This window comes from Maniola jurtina, chromosome 4 (genome assembly GCF_905333055.1).
Source record: "Maniola jurtina chromosome 4, ilManJurt1.1, whole genome shotgun sequence".
NCBI classification, from domain to species: domain Eukaryota; kingdom Metazoa; phylum Arthropoda; class Insecta; order Lepidoptera; family Nymphalidae; genus Maniola; species Maniola jurtina.
In genome coordinates this window covers 4547630-4570224 of record NC_060032.1, presented here as the reverse complement: position 1 = coordinate 4570224, position 22595 = coordinate 4547630, and the positions used below count along the sequence as shown (strand labels likewise).

The following is a 22595-nucleotide window of genomic DNA, read 5'->3' as shown; positions in this document are numbered from 1 at the left end:
GAAAAGACAGTTTTAATTTACATAGGTAAGTACCTCTAAATATAAAGTGCAATAGTAGGTAGAGTAATAACAATGGCAAAAAGCCTAGTATAATAAAATAGAGAGTAGAATAATCTAGTTCAATATAAGATTAGAAGTAAATATTGGATTTCCAATTATATACGTAAGTAATCCGATCTCCGTACATTGAGTAGGTATTACATTAGATGAGAGAGACGATTTAGTCGAATTCTTGACGATAACGAGCCATAATACCAGGTTCCGAAGCGGCAGGAAGACAGCCATTTCACTGTCAGGGATAAATTGATTTAATCTAATCAAGCGGTAAATTGCCTCTGACTCCGACACGTCATATCTCTTGACGCCTGACGATTAGGTTCATTCCTGCATTCCGCTTTACTTAAGAACGGAACGTCCTCACCTGTTGAAATAGTCGTTTTAAAGTTCCATATTTGATACTGATGGTACTGATTCTGTTGGCAACTAAAGATCAATGACAGAAATTCTATAGAACCTTGACCCATTTATCAAAAAGTCGTTTAAACGTAAGCTATAAGCAGCATTTTGTTGCTGTTTTATCATTGATAACTAAACATAGGATTTAAAGCATCTAAAACTTGCGAAGGGTGCCAAGCTCCCGCTAGGCGACAGACGGACTGTCTGTGTGTCAGCAAGCTCTATCTGATAAACCGTAATATGTAGGTAGAGAATTGAAATTTTCAATTTTGTATTTCTATTGCCGCTGTAACCATAAATAATAAAAATTACAAAATGTTATTTCTCTTATAATGCGCAATTGTGCCGAACCCTTTGTGTACAAATCCCACTCGCACTTGGCTGCTTCATTGCATTCGTTAGAAAAGTACTTAACAATCACCATCATCACCATTATCAACCGCTAGACGTCGATTGCTGGACTTAGGTCACTTGTAGGGACTTCCACAATACGTTTATATGTATGTATGTGTGTGTGTGTATGTTTGTTACTCCTTCACGCAAAAACTACTGGACGGATTTGGCTGAAATTCGGAATGGAGATAGATAATATCCTGGATTAGCACATAGGCTACTTTTTATCCCGGAAAACCAAAGAGTTCCCACGGGATTTCGAAAAACCTAAATCCACGCGGACGAAGTCGCGAGCGTCAGCTAGTGACACATAAGATTGCCGTTCTAACACCCTGTGATGTTACCCTAACGTTTCTATCTATAATAATAATAGTATCTATTATCGAATCGTATTGTACTGCCTCTTCAGCATTATTCAGGTAATATTTTAGAAAAACTTTGCTATTCAAGTGTTTTTGTTTTGTAAAACAAGTTCTTTTTTACAAAAATACAAAATAGAATATTCTTACATAGGCGAGTTATTCTCTGCCAGTTAACCTTTGGTGCTGGTTTGGTTATAGAAACAGTGCGTAAAGGTTTCCTTAAAAATAGAAGAGATTGCAAATGACCAAACTTTGAGGACTTTGCCAAGTGTGCGAACTCTAAAACCACTTCTTCACATCTCTCCAATACATTCGCATTTCCCTTCTCCGGTCTCCGTTGTCGGTGGCTGACATTATTTAGTTGCACGCCGTAAAATATATTTAGCACATCCTGTGACGTCATTATCCACAAAAACATATGGTGGCTCGCGCTACTATGTTTCTTAATATGGATTTTGAAACGGATGCAAAATATAAGTTTGCAGCTTAAATGTTGTTTGAATACTCAAGCTCTAAGTCGATGTAAGTAATTGGTGTTAATACTATCCGTCTCCATACTATCCGTTCCGATACCAAGGATTTTTGTCTCATTTGTTGTAACATCTATCACTTGAAAAGAGCAACCGCCGAGTTTCTTGCTGGTTCTTCGGAAGGAACGGCATTCCGAATCAGTGGTAGATAATTTTGACGATTCAAAAGCACTTGTAAAAAGTTTATTTGAATATAAATGTATTCTATTCTATTTTATTCTACTAACAAGCAGCAGCCCATAATTTAATAGCTGGTCCAACAATTAGTAATCGGTGGATTTTACGAAAATCGAAGTAAGAAATCGGTTTCATACAAGAAGCATCTATTGCTATATCATTCTAGCCATTCTAGACTAGAATAGAATAGGCCAGCAGGTAAAACAACTGATTTCATAAAGTTACTATAGTATTTATTATTGTATCTACCGGTAGATATATCATTAACCGGTACCAACAAGCTATTAAATCCAATATCGGTCTGAAAAATTAAAACGCACCTTATAATTTACAAACCACCAAAATCAATGTGCAAAAGTAAATTTTCCATATAAGTAAAGGCAAATATCTAAGTAAATATTTGCCAATGGAAAGTTTACGAGTACGTAACTATGAGTATTGAGTATGTTTCCATTTTGTAGAATACAATGTAGGTATAACAGGATTTCAGTTCGTAGGATGCTCTCTGAAGGAAGTGAGTTATCCCGCGTGGGCTGAAAATAAATTGTTAGATGTTCCATTTCCCCTCAATTTGCTATCATGCTGCAAATGCAAAATATCACAATCGCAGAACATGATATTTTTCCTATGACTAAATGCTTTCAAGTTTGTAATGATGTTGGTATTATACAGCGAAATTGACTGAAAATATTAATATTGTGTAAAAGAATAGCGATAGAAAAGTAGGTCACATACCGTGATACTAGGGTTGCCAACATTGTTTCGGCTGATTGCATATATAGTAGGTATTTTTCAGAGGCTACAAAAAAAATATAGTAGATACACTCAAAAATATATTAGGGTCAGCTAAACTCTATCCATGGAAAGAATTTAATATAGCGCTCTCTCTGTTACGTAATCTAATACAAATGACAGAGAAAAAACTACGTGGGGGTTAACTATTTTTAGTCAACCAATCACAAACATGTTTTCAAAAAATGTTCGAAATTCAATTCGAAAATGTTGTCAAAAAACATTCAAAATTGGTGTCTCAAAATGGTTAACGCCCACTGAGATTTTTGTCTCTGTCATTTCTATGGGATTACGTAACAGGGAGAGCGATATACTAATTTCATTCCGTGGATAGCGTATAGTACTATAGTAATATTATATGGATCAACAAGAACTGGTGCGCCTCGTTCCGTTCTACTTCCCAACCCCTGTCGACGCGACGCCGGTATATACTGACCTTATAGTTTATCCGATCATCTGTACAACGTCACTGCACTCTGCTTTGAATACGATCAAAGTTCAAATATAAAACATCTATGCAATTTGGCACATTGCCAATCCACATAATGGCTTGAAAGCACAGCCTTGATGAACTTTTCCTTTTTGATAAATCTCTCTCTCTCTAGTCGTTCCTTCATTTCTGAAGATCGTGGTCCTGGTGTTCCTGCAACCTCGTGCGGATTAATTGCTTCCATCAGCTTTTATCGGAGGAAGAGAAGTTTGAGAACTATATTTGGTATTTTAATTTGTATAGAGACCTAATCCATGAAGAAGACCACTACTAAATAAGGTTTTTCAATGAAACAAATTGTTTCATCTGCCTAAACCCTCACATATGGTTACTACAGGATGTGTGCGTCTTCATCAGCGTAGATAAAGGTATGTAGGTTTTTTTTAACTTGCGGGAACTAAGATTTTCCGGAATAAAAAGTAGGTAGCTTATATGTTTATTCAGGGTACAAGCTATCTTCATTTCAACCAAATCAGTTCAGTCATTGTGGCTGAAAGAGTAACATTATTATACAATATACAATGTGATAAAAAATAACATGCTAATTTTACCTATATTATAATCATAAATGACAACTGCGGTAAAAATTTTGTGAGAATTTAAATTGTTGCTCTTATATCTTCATTTATGACCTAACCTAACTGCCGTAGTAAGTAGGTACATAACTAATAATATGAAGATATTGCTATTCAAAAGAACTTGTAAAAGTCTAATTGAATAAAAATATTTTGAATTATGAATTAAGTAAATGAAGTAATTAAACCGAAACTTCCCACCACATTCCTAAAGCACTCAACTCCATTTTATTTGGCTAGTAGTAAACGAAAACGACATATTAAATCGAATCCCCTCAATGGCCTCATGTAACAATCAATGAAGTCTGACACCGATTGACTCGCGCGTCGTGACCGGTGACTCATAGCCTCAGAGCAACCTGATCAGGAAGCCCCCGGGCAGGGGTCGGATATGAAACCGACACCGCTACAACCACCTGTGACGCCGTGACTAATGTGACGGCGACTATGTGCTCGTTGTATTCAAGGGATCAACTATGTATTTGAAAGAATACGAAGTTTGAATTAGAAAGTTAAAGTTAGAATTAGAGTTAGAAAAGCGGATTAGCAGTTGTTCCCGCGTGGTGAAAATTTTTAAGTCTTAAACTCAACTGTTGCTAAAATCCTTACTGCCCTCATCAAATTGACCTTGCATCCGTTCTGATCCAAAGTCGTAATAAGAAAATTTGATAAACGCCGCACCCCAAGGACTTAATATTTTTTTTATTAGCGCTGTCACCGGCAGGTAATCCCTCCCGCCTCCCAGAGGGAGGTCTAAATCCCGACTTCGTTAAAATCTACCTCGTGACCTGTTTTCTCAAGATAACTTTTTATGCCTTTATCGGAATAAATACATATAGATCATAATTATAATAGCACGTGTCTAATAACTACCCCATTACATGCAATATAAATGTAGAAGTGGGTCTGTCTGTCTGTTACAACGGCCCATCTTTCAAAATTTTGCTGAAATTTCGTACACAAGTGTAAATTAAAAATTTATAACACCCCCGACAAGTGAAGTTACAGTAACTAGAAAAGACCGAAAAGACCTGATAACTTTCAAACGGCTGAACCGATTTTCTTGGACTACTCCGCGCCTACGATCCAAAGTATCAGAATTTTCCAAAACATCATTTTCAAATAAATAATTATGTATCAAGGCAACGTCCATCTTGACAGCTTGACATTTGTCAATTGACATAATATTATGAACCTAACGGTTATGTAACCTTCTTTTCCACAAGAAAACCAGAAAAGAGCTGATAACTCTTAAACGGCTGCACCAATTTTTTTGGATTATAGCTAAGAACACTCTCGATCAAGCCACCTTTCAAACAAAAAAAACTAAATTAAAATCGGTTCATTCGTTTAGGCGCTACGATGCCACAGACAGATACACAGATACACAGATACACAGATACACAGATACACAGATACACAGATACACAGATACACAGACACACAGATACACAGATACACACGTCAAACTTATAACACCCCTCTTTTTGGGTCGGGGGTTAAAAATAGCTTGCATCTCGGAGACGGACTTATTTTTGTCTCGGAAAATCAATTACATAGTTCAAAAGGGAATTTTAAAATCTAAATCCACGAGGATGAAGCCTCAGGCATCACCTATTTGATAATGAAATAGCTTTTCAGTTTTCAGTACCCAATTTCGTCAGAGTCATGGGCCGTGATAACGTAGCAGACAGACAGAAACACTTTCGCATGTATAATATTACTATGAATTTAGGCGCGTTAAATTATTGTAAGGACCTAGCCTTCATCAAATGAAGAGATAATGTTAGGATAACCTAACTTCTTGCCCTGCGAGCTAAGCGGGGCAGACTATCCGATGGACATTGGAATAATTAGCGAGCTCTTATCTCTGTTAATTAATTCCGCACTAGGACGGCAGAACGTTATCTGATGCTGTAATTAAATAATGCACAGAATAATGTTGGGCTCTAATTAGAGATGCCCAGACGGATATAATATTTTATGACTCCTTTGTTGAAGCAAGGTGCATAGTGGCAATAAGTTTGACTCGGTTCGCGATTGTCCATGTCAGTTTGAAACTCAGATTAGGTTTGGAAATGGAAAATACTTTTTTGACAAGTCCATACGAAGTCTGAACAAAGGATTTGTACGTGTTTGTACCATACGGTGTTCGGACGATTTTCAGCTACTTTTTTGTCTGAAAAAAAAAAACATAGTTTACAAACATAGTTTAAAACATATAATAAAAACATAGTTTAAAACATGGATCTGGCATAATCGCATAGTGATTAAAAGATCCAAAAAAATCTGAATTAAAAAAAACACAATCTGCTTTTGATAGCCTTCTATTAAACTTAATAATTTCGACTTATTATGCCATCAGGGAGTAAAATCACTATAGCGTTTTCAATTGACAAAAGTTTCAAAGTTATAGCCATTTGCGAAATATTAAACACTGAAGCGGGACTTCGGAATAATGGAAACGAATTAGCTGAATTGTCTCTTCGGAGCTCTAAAAGCGGAGAGGAGAGCCGAAGATGGACTCTTCAAAAGTAGCGGCGTAATTAGCGCCTGTACTTAACAGCGCCTACAGCTGATCGCACATTAGTTCACGATAAGTCGCGGATGCGCTGGCCGGCGCACGCTTTTATATTATCAAACGTATGAATAGAGAGAATCTGAGTATTCATGTACAACTCACACGTACCTATACAAAACTGGGTCGTGCCAAAAAAAAATAAGCAACGAATGCCGATTCAGCCGCATTCAAGACGCTCGTGCACAGTACAAACAGGCTCGTGGCTCACACGGGTTTACTGATGACGTCATCTTCTGAAATTAAAAGGTCAGAACCAAGCATAAAATGTGAGAAGGCTAGATTTTTTTTTTTTTTTTATTTTTTTTATTCACTATAGGTAAGAGCTTGACCACAATCACACCTGATGGAAAGTGATGATGTGGTCTAAGATGGGACGCGTTTACCTAGAAGGTGCCTATTCACTCTTGTTTTAAAGATACCCGGATTGTAATTGGTAGGAAACACAGATCGCGGAAGAGTATTCCAAACCTTAGCCATGCGTATGCGTTTATTCATGTTACTTCATTGTCGTCTGTTTCTCGGTATACAACATATATCGAGGAAAAGACGGCAATAAAGCTATGCCACTGCGCATTGGATCAAATCAATCATAGTGCTTTAAAAATAAACTACGTTAATAAACAAAATAATTAACTAATATTTAGGGAGATTATAATTTAAATACTACAGAAATTCCTGTTTCCGATTTAAACTAAAAATCTAGATATTCGCAACAGTTTTCGAAGTTTTTTTTCTTTTGAGAAAATTGTATCCAATCGTGTTTCTATTTCATTAGGAATTTAGATAAAAAAATACCCAAAAAAACATGTGCCGGAACATTTGAAAGATGTAAGTAATACAATAATTTTATTACTTACAGCTTTCAAATAAAACTCTTTCAAAAGTCGCAAAAGGGCGAGGGCTTTGCGTTTGGAACGTGTAGAGCTTGCCGATCGTCTAGTGTGTGATCAGCTTTAGGCTGTCATTACCTAATACGAGTGAGTCCCTTTTAAAATGCCGAGTCTTAAAGAATTAATTAATAAAAATCTACCCCACAATTATTTAAAGTTCTATTAACAGGAAATGTGAAGGTTTTCAAAGCAACTTCCGTTAATAATTTGTTTTTATTTATGCGTCCGACCCACCCCAAGTTGCATGAATACATTTTAATAATATGCAGGTTAATTAACTAAGAGAGTCTAACAAGTGCAATTAGAACCGCATGGACACGCATGGACGGCTTTATTGTGCATTGTCCTCTGACAGTAAAAGTGCCATGACCTTTGAAGGCATAGATAATAATAATTGACGACAAAAAATCTCAGTAAAGCTTACTTGTAAAACTTAACATTTAAAAATTAACCTGTATTCCTATACTAAACCCCTAGGTATCCCTTATGTCATAAAAACACTTACTATCAGTCTTCGTAGACAAGTATAAACTTTGAATAGGTATGCACTTTTAGCGCATGCGTAATAAATATTATATTAGATACTAATATAATTATACCCCGGCTTCGCATACCTGCTTATTAAAATTTTCGCAAGGATCTCTCATTTCTTTGTAAAATAAATATAGCCTTTGTCACTCAGGTTCACCAGTGCCAGAGATTCCTCCTAACAAACTTACAAACTTTTTCTCTTTAGAATGTAATAGATTTATCATGAATCATGACCCAGCTCGCAATTTTTGTCTAGAAAATTCATACTATTATTATGATAGTGCGAAAGTAGCTTGCATCACGGAGACGAACGGACGGACGGACGGACGAACAGACGGACAGACAGACAACAAAGTGATCTTAAATGGGTTCCGTTTTTCCTTTTGAGGTACGGAACCCAAAAAATGGTAACAAAATAGTCCAACCTTTATCTGATATATTGTAAGTAAGTACTCGTATATAATTTTTCCAAGCAAAAAGCGTATGATATATCCAGTGAAAGGTTTCATTGGATTATTTAAACTCTATATACTCGTACCATTAATATGGAATATATACCGAGAAATTGACGTGCTTGGCAAAGTAATCTGAATCCTTCAAAATTCCAGGAAATCTGCAGCGTAACCTGGCTTTTATGATTTCCGTGTTCACTTCAATCCGATTGCTACGTAATCGAAGCACGGAGCACTCGTAAACTACGTGTTGTGAAAAAACGACACGTAAATTCGATTGCGAAAACGCTCCTTTCAGGGTTCCGTACCCGATGAGTGCCAGCGGGATCATGTTACTAAGTCAGTCTGTCCGTTTATATGTCTGTTAACGGGCTGAATCTCACCGTAGTAATAGGCAGACATTTGTTCACATCCGTGAAATTTTCACGGATTGTATAGGTATTTCTACTGGTGTTATAACAACAAATAATGAAAAACAATGATGGCGAATTTATTAATGGCCGCCATGCAAATTAAAAATAAAAGAAAAGTACATAGCGTAATAATATGATTTACGATGGTACGCAAACTGCAGGTTCTTCGCATGTGAGTTTGACTCGCACTTTACCGTTTTTTATAGCTTTTGATGACACGTCCCAGTAAATTCAAAATGTATCCTCAGTTACCTAAAAACCAAAACACTTTTCCTGTTTAATTATTAACTAGCTGACCTGCCCCGACACTCGAGTGGAATTTTTGAACATCCGTGTGGGGGTAGAATTTCCAAAAATCCTTTTGCAACCTCCAAAAATGGCGAATTTTTCAGATGCCATTAACACTCTTCATAATATTTTTCTGCAAGTTCCTGACAAACTATATTTTCAATGAGTTATTTAACTTGAGAAATGAGGCACTTTAATATATATTTTCATCCCCACTTTAAAGGTGGAATTTTCAAAAATCCTTTTTTTAATGAAGGAAAATCGAACCTAGGTCCTAGTTCTTTCATAGAGCTTTCAGGATTGGTGGCTCCCCGCCTATGACAAAGTAGTTTCAAAAATAATATTACATTACCTAACAGGAAAAGAACCATCCAACATTACAATTACGTTACAAAAAAGTTAATAATTAAACTGACCTCCGTGCTACTTTCTGTCACTGAAGGGACGATGGTGGTGGATTCTTTCAATAACAGTACATATTGTAGGCCATTTATTTTTTATTTTCTGTTGGAATTTCACTACGATCATGTCATGTAGTTTAATACGGAACGCAGTAACCTGGAAAAAGGTATGGCAGTTATGTACACCTGCCGTATCCTTACACCTTTCATTATAAAAAATTAATAATTTGTCAGTAGGCTCGCAGCCCTAATTGCCTTCTAAATAGCATCGTTCCGGAAGGCTGAGTCATTTGACGATTAGAATTTGCTGTATCGAGCCAAGAGAATTTATTCAAAGTTCAGCAAGATTAGATAACACATGAAAAGGCAAAGAGAAGTGTGTTTGCAAAAATAAACTGGCAGACAGTCCAGGCTTCAGCAGTGGTAGTATATTCCCTAACTTATGTACGAGTAACAACATGTAGGTACACTACAAGAAAAGCTCTCTCAAAAACAGCGACAGAAAGTGACAGCTATAAAACGGACATAGGTTTGTAATGGTTGAGCATAAACCCTTCAACTACAATAAGTACCTACTAAGCATTCCATTACAACTATGAATCCTCTGTTACTCTACGTTTATGTGTTTCGTTTCTATAAAAGCATTTAAAAAGCGTCTCAAACAATACAAATAACATCTTAACTAAATTGTGTGCCGCATTTTGACAGCTGTTTAGCAGAATCACCATTCGCCAACTTAACAAGCGAAACTTAAGCGCCGATAAAGATAATAGCGTTCGTGCCACCCTTGTCGTTGATAAGGCTTTGCTCAGTATTTGTCATAGCATAAACAAAAGCTTCGGAAAGGACGATACCTGCGCCGGCGCAGGTAAGCCGGGCACAATGGCATTCCGAACATCCGAAATGAATCAAAATTTTGGTTTGCTCTCATAGGGACGAGTCATCGCGCCCCGTGAAAAATTACACGTTGCAATCTATATCTACGTAAGTTCATACCATAGCGCTACTTGTCATTTGTGTTAAGTATTTACTTTTTATTTTGTTCTGTTAATAATAGTCTATTAGTTTTTCTGCTGTTTTTCTTTAAATAAAAACATATTACTCATATTTAACGTTTTAAAGTTTTTTTTTATAATGAGTAAATGTTGTTAGTCTGAATAGTTTTTGCTTATTTTCCTAATAATTTATTATGAAAAGTGAGCCCCGAGTGTTATTGTATTAGTTGCATCAAGATGATTAAGATGGATATGGACTACCAAGAATAAACTAAGAAATGATTAACTGGATAAGCAGGACAACGACACTGAAATCAATCGAGCCTTCGTGGGTGCAAAATGATACCCAAACGAGACAACATGAACTACCCTCAATAACAATTCCTGCAAACTTCGCTTATGGAACATGAAACCAAGCGTTTCCAATCTGAACAGACGAGGCTGACTAGCTTTATCTACTAAATCGCCTCCAACCACCTTTAGATGTAGTTCCGGGCATCTCAGTTAAAAAATAGCGTTTAGTGTGTTTAATTACCCCTCCTGTCATCAACGTCAGCAAAAAGTGTAACTGTAGATCTCAAAGTGGAAGAGGCCTACTATTCGGGTTCAGTAACTAAGTCTTGGTTTCGATAAATTATTATAATAATAATACTCCCAGTTGTTATTATGCGGGAACGATTTCATTAGCAGTTACGTTACTTGCAGATGCAACTCTACCTTAGGTTAATTTATACACATTTATACCTTTAAATATCAAGTGTTCAAGTTAGCAGGTTAGTTAGTGAAGCTTCTATGTAGCTTTATTTACTTATTTTGATAGCACATTTATCTGCCTCAAGCAAGCGACATAGTAGGTAATAGGTATCGTACTAGACATATGGAATAATAGAGCATGGATCTATGAATCCACTATAAATGTATTTCAAGAACATCCCCACAACTGAAAGAACTTTGACGAAAGGAGAAACAGAGAACGTAAGTTACATTGTTGCTTAGGTTAGCTCGGTTGTAATGTGCGATGAATGATTATAATAATTTTCTTAAATAACTTAAGAAAACTGTTAAAAAGCATTCATCCACTAATCTGAATACTTCGTTTTTTCCGCATTTTCTGGGCCCTAATGGCTTATCTAATGAATTATCCTAAAATCTTTCTCAATGTCTGAGTTTATAATATACCTAATGTATAAGCTTTCGGTGCAACTAATTTACAATCTGATCCTGGCCCTGAAAATGTCCCAAAATTACCAGTTAAAACAAAGAGGAATGCCATTTTTATATTGGTTCAAACCAGGATGTCTATGCTGGTAAGAGGATTCAAACACGGTTAGTTACCACCGCCATTGCCCTAAGGGACTTAATCAAGGGTTCCGGTACAGTACCATTGAAAAGCCAATTAGGGATATGGGTATACACAACTTCCTTCCCTAAATACCATAAGTTAAAAGGTCATATTAAACTCCACTTACATGTTTGCAAATTGCCAATTGCCACCTAATTTTCATAATACCTATTTATTTATCGCATAATAATTATAATGCCTAACTGTTGTTAGATGTCTCTCACTTTCTTCCAATATCTGAAGTCAAACGAACTCTTTTGCTTTATTTTAAACTAGTTGATGCCCGCGACTTCATTCGCGTAGATTTAGATATTTTAAGAACCCGTGGGAATGGATCCTTTAACTACATCCTTGCAAGAAACCACCCCAATACAGCGTGCATCGATGGCGGCGTGAAACAACGAACACAAAAAGAAACAAATGTTCAATAAATGTTCAATAAGCATAATCCGAAGTGGAAATTCCAAAGTGGAATGGAATAATGATTTCAAGTCGAATCCAGAAAACGCGGCCGTAACGATTGAGGTTTTATCGATATTTCCAATTGCCCCATTTTCTCTAAATGTCATTTACGGGTACGACGAACGTGTTTATTGGAGTGAACCAACAAGTCCTCCCCACTTAAACAACTGGTTCCATTATTTGTACGTGGAGCGGCGACCTCCCGCACTGACGGGAACAATGAAAGTGAGAGAGGGCTGGAATGCGTGCGGGAGGATTGCGCGGGCTGCGGAGGAGTGCGGAGGGAGCCCGTTCCCGGTTCCCAGGCGAGGAATGCCAGCGCGAGCAACAAAGCCTATCCGCCGCCATTCACCCCGCGCCCCCTCCTCTAGCGGTTCCATCTCACTCGTAATTTTTCGTGACTTTCCCCTAAGAACCGTTTACGGCCGGAAACTGATTCAATATTCGAATTGCCGCATGCTCATTTTGACATTTCACGCTCTTCAATAAATCAAACAGTCATGAGTACAAGTAAGTTTTATATTATAGGTTATTGTATGTTAACTAGCGGCGAAACAGGTCGGAGGTTCGATTCCGGTCACAAAACTACATCTTTCGGAGTTTCATGAGCGTTTTAAGCAATCAAATATCACGGGAAACATTGTGGGGAAACCTGCAGGCCTGAGTTTTCCATAATGTTCTCAGAGGTGTGTGATGTCTGCTGAAGGGCCAGCGTGGCAGACTAAGGCCTGACTGAAAGGAGATCCGTGCTCTGTAATGTGCCGGATGGATTGATCACGGCGTTAACTGTGTTAAGTCATGCGATGACCGTATTGTAGCGCAAAAATAATGCAAGCGAGGTATAATAAGCGTTTGTTTCATTCATGAGCTCAGGGTTCAGGGTCAAGTGTCAAGTCGCACCAGCTGACTTCACATATCGCATTTTATTTACATTACACGTCCATGTACATCGCTTGACGACTTTAACGGCGGCGGGCGGTCTCTCCGCCATTCGCTCCATACAAACATATTAGGTTCTCACTTGAATATTAACCAATCAAACAAGATGTAATTTTGTAGACATGTTCCAGTTAGAAACTAATATCTATGGTTTGCCATATTTCCGTAAAAATAACTAGTTTTAAACTTACAAGGGTTTAAACAGTATATTTATTTAAACATCTTTATTGCTTAATACTATGACAAAGAATAAAAAATTCAAGATAGACTTAAAAACAAAGGGCCTTAAAATTAAAGGCCCTTTAAAACAAAGGGACTGACAATTTTATGTCTTATATTTTACCAGAAATCTGGAAAACCACAGACATAGACTATTTCCTAGATCGTATCTCTTTTTCATTGAGTTTGATTGGTTAGTATTCAAATGAGAGCCAAACTATGTACCTATATGCGTTTGTTGAGTTAACGTTACGTGGAGCGCACTACCAATAAACCTTCTATAAAGTACAAGCACAATATATTATTTTATGCTGTCAATCTTATCAAATTATAGTCGGAGTACCTATACCTACCTATAAGTCTATAGGTTATTCATTTATATGAACTCGATGATAGTTCCACTGTATCCAATTAGTACCTATCTAACTGGTAACTTATTAATATTTATCAACATTATAATAATGTAGGTAAATATTAATTAGTTTCGTTATGTTAAATAGCACAACTATTTAATTAATATTTTGCATAGCGTGGAATAAACATATTTTATGTTGGATTAACTAGTGGCTAACGAGTTAGGTAGGTGCATATAGTTTGTGTAAACTGATTTGCTAGGTACGCTTCAAATATTCAACTGCTCATTATGATCTTTAGTCTGTCCTTTGCGTTGCCTATTGTTGCCACCCAAAAAAAGGGGTGTTATAAGTTTGACGTGTGTATCTGTGTATCTGTCTGTGGCATCGTAGCTCCTAAACTAATGAACTGATGTTAATTTAGTTTTTTTTGTTTGAAAGGTGGCTTGACTGTTCTTAGCTATAATCGAAGAAAATCGGTTCAGCCGTTTAAAAGTTATCAGCTCTTTTCTAGTTACTGTAACCTTCGCTTGTCACGGGTGTTATAAATTTTTAATTTACACTTGTGCCTCTATGTTAATTCAACAGTCTACTTGAAAATGTGACACCAAGTACAACAGCTAGAAGCAGCAGCTTAGGCTGTGTTTTGATAGATCTTGTGTTTGAGTGAGTCAGGATAAGTTCTTTCTAAATATATAAAAGTAAAAGCTGACTGACTGACCTATCAACGCACACTTTAACTAACTTTGGATGGATCGGGCTGTGGTGTGCGGATAGCTATTATGACGTAGAAATCCGCTAAGAAAGGATTTTCAAAATTCAACTCCTAAGAGGGTAAAATAGGGGTTAGTTTTTTGTGTAGGCCACGCGACAAAATCGCGAGCACAAGCTAGTTAGGTATTAGGTAGGTATATGTAGGTATGAAAAGAACTTATGAGAAGAATTAGATACGCACCTATATCATCGTACTTGCTTAGTTATGTAAATATGACTATTCAGCTTTAATTTGATGTATATTAATTGTCGATTCACAATAATAATATGTACCTAACTATTTAGCATTACTTAGCGAGCGCCGCGCTGGCTGTCGACGCCTGTGATCGCCAATCAAGACGTAATCACATTAAGATGAAACTTTAGATTTTTTTATTGCTTAATTAGTTCTATCGTGGAGAACAAGTTTCTAAAGAATACATATAAAAATATCTAAATACATATATAAAAGGAAAAGGTGACTGACTGATTGATCTGACACACACAACTCAAACTGCTGGACGGATCGGGCTGTGGCATGCAGATAGAGGTCTACGGCAGATAGCTAATATGACGTAGACATCGCTGAGAAAGGATTTTTAAAAATTCAACCCCTAAAGGGGTAAAATAGGGTTTTAAATTTACTTAGGTACTTATTTCTTAATTTTTAACCTGGAGCCTAAATACCAATTTTCATGGATATAGGTACGAGTGACTAAAAATTATGGACTCTCATACTTTCACACCCTATTTCGGATGGGATATCCATAAATTCAAAACATCTAGTTCTGCATTTACTTATAACTTAAAGTTCAAATACAATTTTCATGGATATAACTTGAAAATTGACGGACATACAAACTTTCCTCCCCTATTTTACTCCCTGGGGCAGAACTTCCCAAAAAAAACCATTCTTAAGTCTTTGCCTACGATGTAAAAGGAACCTACTATCAAAATTTCAAACTGACCCCAGCGGCTTAGGCTGTGCCTCGATACTTCAGTCAATCAGTCAGGACAAGTCTCTAGTAGAAAGATGTAGGTATAGAATATCGATAAGATGAAGTACTTATCTAAAAATGACGTGGGTATGCCCTTTAGGTAGGAATGTCAAAGGTTATTTCTGATGAGAAGTACATAGGCGTGTTACGACCGCGATCTTAGTAGCATTCTATGGTAGTTGTGACCAGCTGGATGACGTAAACTGTTGCTAATATTATGTGGAATGTACTGCTTATAAAAAAAATTGGCGATGTGGTGTCTAACCCACCCATTTATATATTTATTATATACTTCTTAAATTAAAAATTGAAGAACCGATGCCGAAGGTTTGGATTGGATGGATCGCTATTGTGGTCAAAGTGCTGAATCATTATCAACGGTCTATCGTCATCATCAACCCATGGTATTTGACCATAATCCACCACGCTGGCCAAGTGCGGATTGGCAGACTTAACACATGAGGACATTTGAGTCATTAAGGACTTTGAGGACATTAAGGAGAACTCTCCCAAAAATTGAATACTCAAAGGTTTCGATAGGATGGATCGCTAGTGCGGCCAGAGTGCTGAAATCAAACCAACGGTCCACGTGCTGTCAATATTGCCTATATAGCCTTATGTATAAATAGATGTATGATATATTGATAATAGCATATCAGCCATAATGACTGCTTCATTTCCGGAGTACGAGGACAGATGAACAATACATTATTTACTGAAATTGGTATATCAGAGTGTATCAGAGGATCTAATAAATTGAATTATTGAGGCTCAATTTGCCATCGAGCAAAACGGTATAACTATCGTGAAAATAATTTACAACTTCATACATAAGTCAGTAAAATGTTCAATATAATGTAAAGTCGGTGTAAAAATCTTACTTACTGAAATTACTTTAGTAACATACTCATTTACATAACTTAAAAAAAGGGAATTTTGATGTTCACGCTGGTTTAATACAAGCCTTATTTAAATGCAATTTTAAAAAGTAGCCATTCAATAAGAATTTACGAGCACTTAGGTATACATAATTTAATCATTCATTGTTTTATAAGCATCTTATTATCAATTTGTGTTATGCCAACGTAACATAAGAATCACAGTGATAGTGATAAAACAATGCAATCTCAACATGAAACTATAACTAATGAACATGAAACTATACTTGCCTATGTAAAAAATCATCAATTATTATTAATTTTCATGGAAAGGTCATGCTTAGAAAAAATTAACTATGGCTGTCCGTAGGCTTTCTCACTGTTTAGTTAGTTTAAAAAAAATCAGTATATACTACTTAATTCGTACCTACTTTGCGCTTTGAATGAAACTATCGTACCTATCATAATATTCGTAATATTTATTATGGATGTCATTTTGAATTGCGTATTTAGTCATTCAATGAGCGCCAAGCAGACTCATGACTAACAGGATGGTGATGATAAATAATAACTCGTATATGTACTACTTAACTTTTATATGTATAAATACAGTAAGTATAACTTTTATATTATAATTATAACCATGCCGTTCATATAAATGAACGGCATGGTTACAAATTACAAGCGAATAGCAACTCGTGCACCATTGTACGTTGATGGGAGGTACCTACTCATACTACTTACTTACTTCAGAAACCTTCAGAAAAGTCTCAATAACTGTATTAAATTTAAACTTAATCCTATGAACGATGTGCGAACACATAGGTGACGAACAAACAATAAGACAGATAAATATTATAAACAAGTTAACCATTGCGTGAAAAAGTACCTATTGTAACAAAAATTCAGTTAGTCTTCCTTTGAGCTACCTAGCCGCGGCTAATATCTAGTTATTAGTACCGAAAACTCATTCATTTTGGGACTATACAAAAGGGTGCAAAGGCGGCCTTATTGATAAAGCAAACTCTTACAGGCAACCTTTGGTGAAATGATATAATTGATCAGAGCGCGGGATGGTGCCAGAAGTAAAATTAACAAGTAAATAATTATTATTATGTCAGTAAAGCATATGAGATTTATTCCATTTCCATCACGCATCAAGTCTCTACCTAATGAAGAGAGCATAATAATTAAGATGGAAATAATAAGTCACGAAGAACCTACTTCTTTGCGTTTTGCATTGTATCTTTAATCAGGAGGTAATCACTCATCGAGCGCCATGCAGTCTGCATAACTATAGTGATCCGAATTCACCTTACTCTATACGTATAACATTGTCATTCTCATTACGTATCTTACTGTTAAAATTGTTTCAGTGCCAATGTATTATGTACCTACAGACATAAAAAAAGCCGTGATAGCTTAGTGGTCGTAGCCGTCCGCCTCCTGATCGGGAGGTCGGGTTTTCAAATTCGGGCACCCATCTCTAACTTTTCGGAGCTATCTGCATTTTTCATGCAATTTAATATCACTTGCTTTAGCGATGAAGAAAACAGCGTGAGGAAACTTGCACGCCAGAGAGTTCTCCGTAATGTTCTCAAAGGTGTGCCAATTCGCGCTTGGCCTACGTAGTGGACTGTGGCCTGTGGTGCTCGGTAGTGGGCTAGCGATGGGGCGATCATGGTGATGATGATGATTTACTAGGTATTGAGCACAGATCTCCTCTCACAATGACAAGGGTATAGGCCACGGAGTAGAATTGTCTCTGGTTATCTGAGGTTTACGCCATAGTCTCCCACGCTGGTCTACTGCGGATTACCAGACTTCACACACCTTTGAGAACATAATGGGAAACTCTCAAGCATTCAGGTTTCCTCACCATGTTTTCCTTCAGCGTTAAAGCACCTATCTAACTCCGAAAAGTTACAGGTGAATCCCCGGGGTCAACCCCCGACCTCCTTAATAGGAGGCTGACATCTGAACTCTGAACCGCTAGGTATAACGATATAGCCATAAATAATATTTTAGGTATTTTATTGGACACGTTTAATCACTCAGCGATCGTCACGCGCGCCGACCGTGCCGCGCCGCTCCACCGACCACGCCACTGCAACATCCAATTCCTGTTACATCCACTATTTGACTTTTTTAATAAAACTAAAACAATTAAACCAACACGAGTATGATAAAATATAGGTATGCCATGTGAGTAGGTATATGAATAGATATTTTGTATTTGGAAGCTTGTTATAATATGCAGGACATAAAAGTAAAATTTTGGCGTCAGATTTATCATTTATCGGAATTTATTAAAATTAATTAGCTGCCTTCGCGCAGGTGGAATTTCAAAAATCTTTTCTTAGTAAGGTTCTATGTTATACCTAGTTCAAGATTCTAGACTAACGCGGACGGTTCAAGCTGTGACCTACCGACCTACCTATCACTTAGTTGGTTTATCTTCTTTTTATTTATAAGTAAACTTCAAGTATTTATAAAAAAATTGTAAAACATGACTGCTCTGCCATATTGGTTCTTTAAAAAAAATTATAGCCAGTGTCACTCACGATGATGTAAGGATTCTAACGATACCTATACATACATACATACATACATACATACATATATACATACACATTGTTCAGGCATTTAAAAGTTATGGTGGAATAAAGGAACTCACATATACATTTAAGTACCTACATAATATATGAACCCTGAAAATATGACTCTCCTTTTATGGACGGTCATGTAATATAGAAAACTGTCGGAAAAAATACTTAATAGTAAGATAGTGTGGTATAAAAAGGCTATTCAAAGGTAGTTTTCGCCAGTTCTATAATTTAGCCGTGAAACAGATTGAACCTAATAAGCAAATGCAAATTGGTTATTGAACTAATATTTTAACAGTCAGCTTAAAATTACATGTAACTTTAGAGATATAAGATATACGTTACAAAAAGCCGCTTAACATTACCAACAATCTAACAACCAATAATAATAAAACCTTTTGATCCAGTCATCCGTAAAAATAACGGCGACCGGTTATAAAAATTGGACACAGCACTTATCGTACATCTTAAACTGCCAATCAATAAAGTAGTTCTCGTACATTGTTAGGTATCCAATAGGTAGGTACTAGCAAAAAGTTGTCGGGCAAGTCTATTATGTAATAAAGCTTTTTGGAAATTCATGCTGAAATTTTAGTCAACGACCCTTCCTCTTTGATTTGTTATACTAAACAAAATAGTTTTAAAATTTCTATGTTTGTTTTCATATATTAGAATAATAGTACATATTTATAATATGTATAACAATATAGAATAGACAGATAGTCGCTGTTCAGAGAGTAAATTCGTTGAAAAAGATCAGATTGGTGAAAGGAAAACTCATAGATTTTGCACCACGATAACGCATCGTCTCATCAAGAACATTATGAACGAATTTCTGGCTAAAACTAAACAAACCTTATCAGACAGCCTCTGTTATTCTCTTGATATAGCTCCAGTTGACTTTTTTCTTTTTCCAAAATTCAAATTATCACTTCGAGCCACTCGTTCTCAGTAATAGATGACATAAAAGCGTCGAGTACTAAAAATGCGAATAAAAAATGTTTTGATGATTGGGTTATAGCACTGTTCGCTCTGGTTTATTCTTTAGCGTAAGTGTATTATTTCGAAAGGGGGTTAATTTGAAGATGAATGATAAAGAAAATGTGTTTTAATTAGCCCGTCAACTTATTAAAATACTTGATTATTGCTAGATTGCATCCAAACTAACAACGGTTGTAACTTTATATTTTTCTTAATCATAGAAAAAAACAAGCAACATAATCCAAATACCGCAAACGCCAGCGCGTGCGCCGGTCATTTGACACTCATCACTCGTCCCGCTGTGGATATCCAACACGTTCGTGTAAACAAAGCCGCTTATATTGTAAGTGGATCTATTTATTAACATTTTAAAAACACTCGCACTTAAGGTTAAAAAGGTCAATGACTGAAAAGTGGAAGTGGTCCAAATTTTCCGTGCATCTTCGACGAAAAAATTCGTCCAGAAACAGTTTTCAAATATTGAAAAATACTTATTCGGTCTCTATAAAAACGATAAACGATATACTTAGTTAAGATTTATTTCATGTTTAAATTTTTTTTTCTAAGACTAAATTTAACTAAAATCGTTCGATTTCCTAGAGATTTTTCATATCTCTAACACAAAGACGAAATATTTTAAGGGTCCGATATTTTGTTTACACAGGCATCTTGATGCTTAGTGCATTGTATCGGGGTACATTTTAATAACTATGACGAATTGAACGAAAAATAAAAGGACGAAGATAGATATTATTTATGATACAGAGAGACAATTCTATAAGTTCTGCGGAATGTCGCGGCACCGATAAGATCGGTCAGTAATAAACGTTATTATTTATTACGAATGGGTTTGCAACAGGCGCACATTTACTTGCGTTTGTATTTTATTCTAGTCATTTCCTTATTATAGCCGTAAGGGCGCAGTGTCCTATTCGGGGCCATCGGAGGTTCGACCTCGAACACGCACCTCTAACTTTTCGGGATTATGTGCTAAGCATATTATTTTAAGCAACTAAATATCACTTGCTTTGATGGTGAAGGATAACATCGTCAGGAAACCTGCATGTAAGGCATTCTCCATTACGTTCTCAAAGGTGTGTGAAGTCTACTTATCCGCACTGGGCCAGCGTAGTAGACTATGGCCAAACCCTTGTCATTCTGAGAGAAGACCCGTGATTTCCTTATTATCTTTCTACATACATATATAAATACAGTAGGCAATAGGCATAGTAAAATACACAAATAATAGTAACTATATCATGTATACAAAGCAATCAAGGCATGCACTTATTTCGAGCCTACCTAGGTATAGGTACATTATGATCAATGCTTGCACTGAACTTTGACTTTTCAGTTTCATAACACGTTAAAATATATGTGAGAGCATTCTTTAAAAAAGCTGTGATAAATTAAGGTTAAACCGCGAGGATTTAGGAGGACAAAACTAAAAAACTAAAACTGAAAGGACACAAGGACAACTTGTCCTTGAAGAACTTGTCCAAGAATCCCTTGAATACAGAACAAAAGATTCATCCTTATATAGGTAGGTACTTACGAAGGGCGGATTCGAATTTCGAATCCTAGACATCTAGATCTTTTAGATAGGATAAATAGTATGGAAGTAACCATACCTAATAAATACCTATAATTTATGCGGTTTCTATAGTATCGATATAAGTAACAAACGCTTTCACAAGATCAACCAATTTAAAAAAGCGCGTTGCCATAAATTAATCGAATCGAAGATTGAACTTTGGATCTTAGAGGAAGAGAAGACCACCACTACGCCAATGGGATCGCCAGGGTTTTAAATTATACTGTGTCACATCCACATCGCCTACCTATTGCTCTACCATTCATAAGACTCGTATTTATTCTGGATCTAAAACTATAATCCTACATAATGTACCTTCCTATATAATATTTCCCATATAGTTACCTAATACTTTTATGGGGAGCTTTATCAAAAAGCTTTATTTAACTCATAATAATAAAAGCTTTTGACGCTATACTAAAAAGTAGAGAACATAATGTAAAAAAAACTTCTAAGTTTTTCATAGAAAATTCTATATTAAGCTGTAAATTTTCCCGATCATCGAGTAAATAGTTTTGTTTACAAAGATCCACACCTGGTATGTTGCGATCATCAGCTGATATGTTGTGTCTAGAGAAGAAATCTTCAGACGGGGCGCACGAGGTTGCGGCGCCGGAGACTGCGGCCGCGGACGCCGCAAAAACCAAAAACACCACTAAAACTTTCATGGTCACAGGTAACAATGATAAAAAAATTCAAGTTTTCAAAATTCCTTAACAATAAATCGCGTTTGTTATCAAATTGTACACTCGCGAAGCGAACTCGCGGTCGTGTTCTGGGCTCACGTATAACCACATCGACGCCCCTTCGCGGACTGGCCTCACTCAGAACGGGCGACCGGCCGCCGCCACAGATACCATTGTTATAAATTAGCTACAGAAATAAAATGACTTGAAAATACTGAAGCTCTCAAAAGCTCTCCTCTCGTTTACACTTTTTAGTTTTTACATGTTTTATTTGCCGTCAAATTGTCAGTTTCATTGCTAACTTGGAACAACTCAACTTTGCATCAAATTAATTAATGTAAGGCTCTTATCTCTAATTTACGAAAAGATTTGTTTTGTTATTCATGTAAACTGATAAGTAATTTTCTTAAATGTGTTTTTGCATGTAAAGATTAAATGCAAGGTTCTATAGGTGTTAC

At 36.4% G+C, this 22595-nt stretch overlaps 1 protein-coding gene across 2 annotated transcripts in view; it reads right to left on the bottom strand.

Annotated features, from left to right (window-relative positions):
* Positions 1–22325, bottom strand: part of LOC123864779 (division abnormally delayed protein) — a 150356-nt gene extending 128031 nt beyond the window's left edge. The window contains exon 1 of one of the 2 annotated variants that reach the window (XM_045905449.1): positions 21987–22325. In XM_045905449.1, the coding sequence (XP_045761405.1) occupies positions 21987–22119 (133 nt within the window). In that variant the 5' untranslated portion in view covers positions 22120–22325. The remainder of the gene's footprint in view (positions 1–21986) is intronic. The other variant, XM_045905448.1, reaches the window with a different exon arrangement.
* Between the last annotated feature and the right edge of the window lie 270 nt (positions 22326–22595).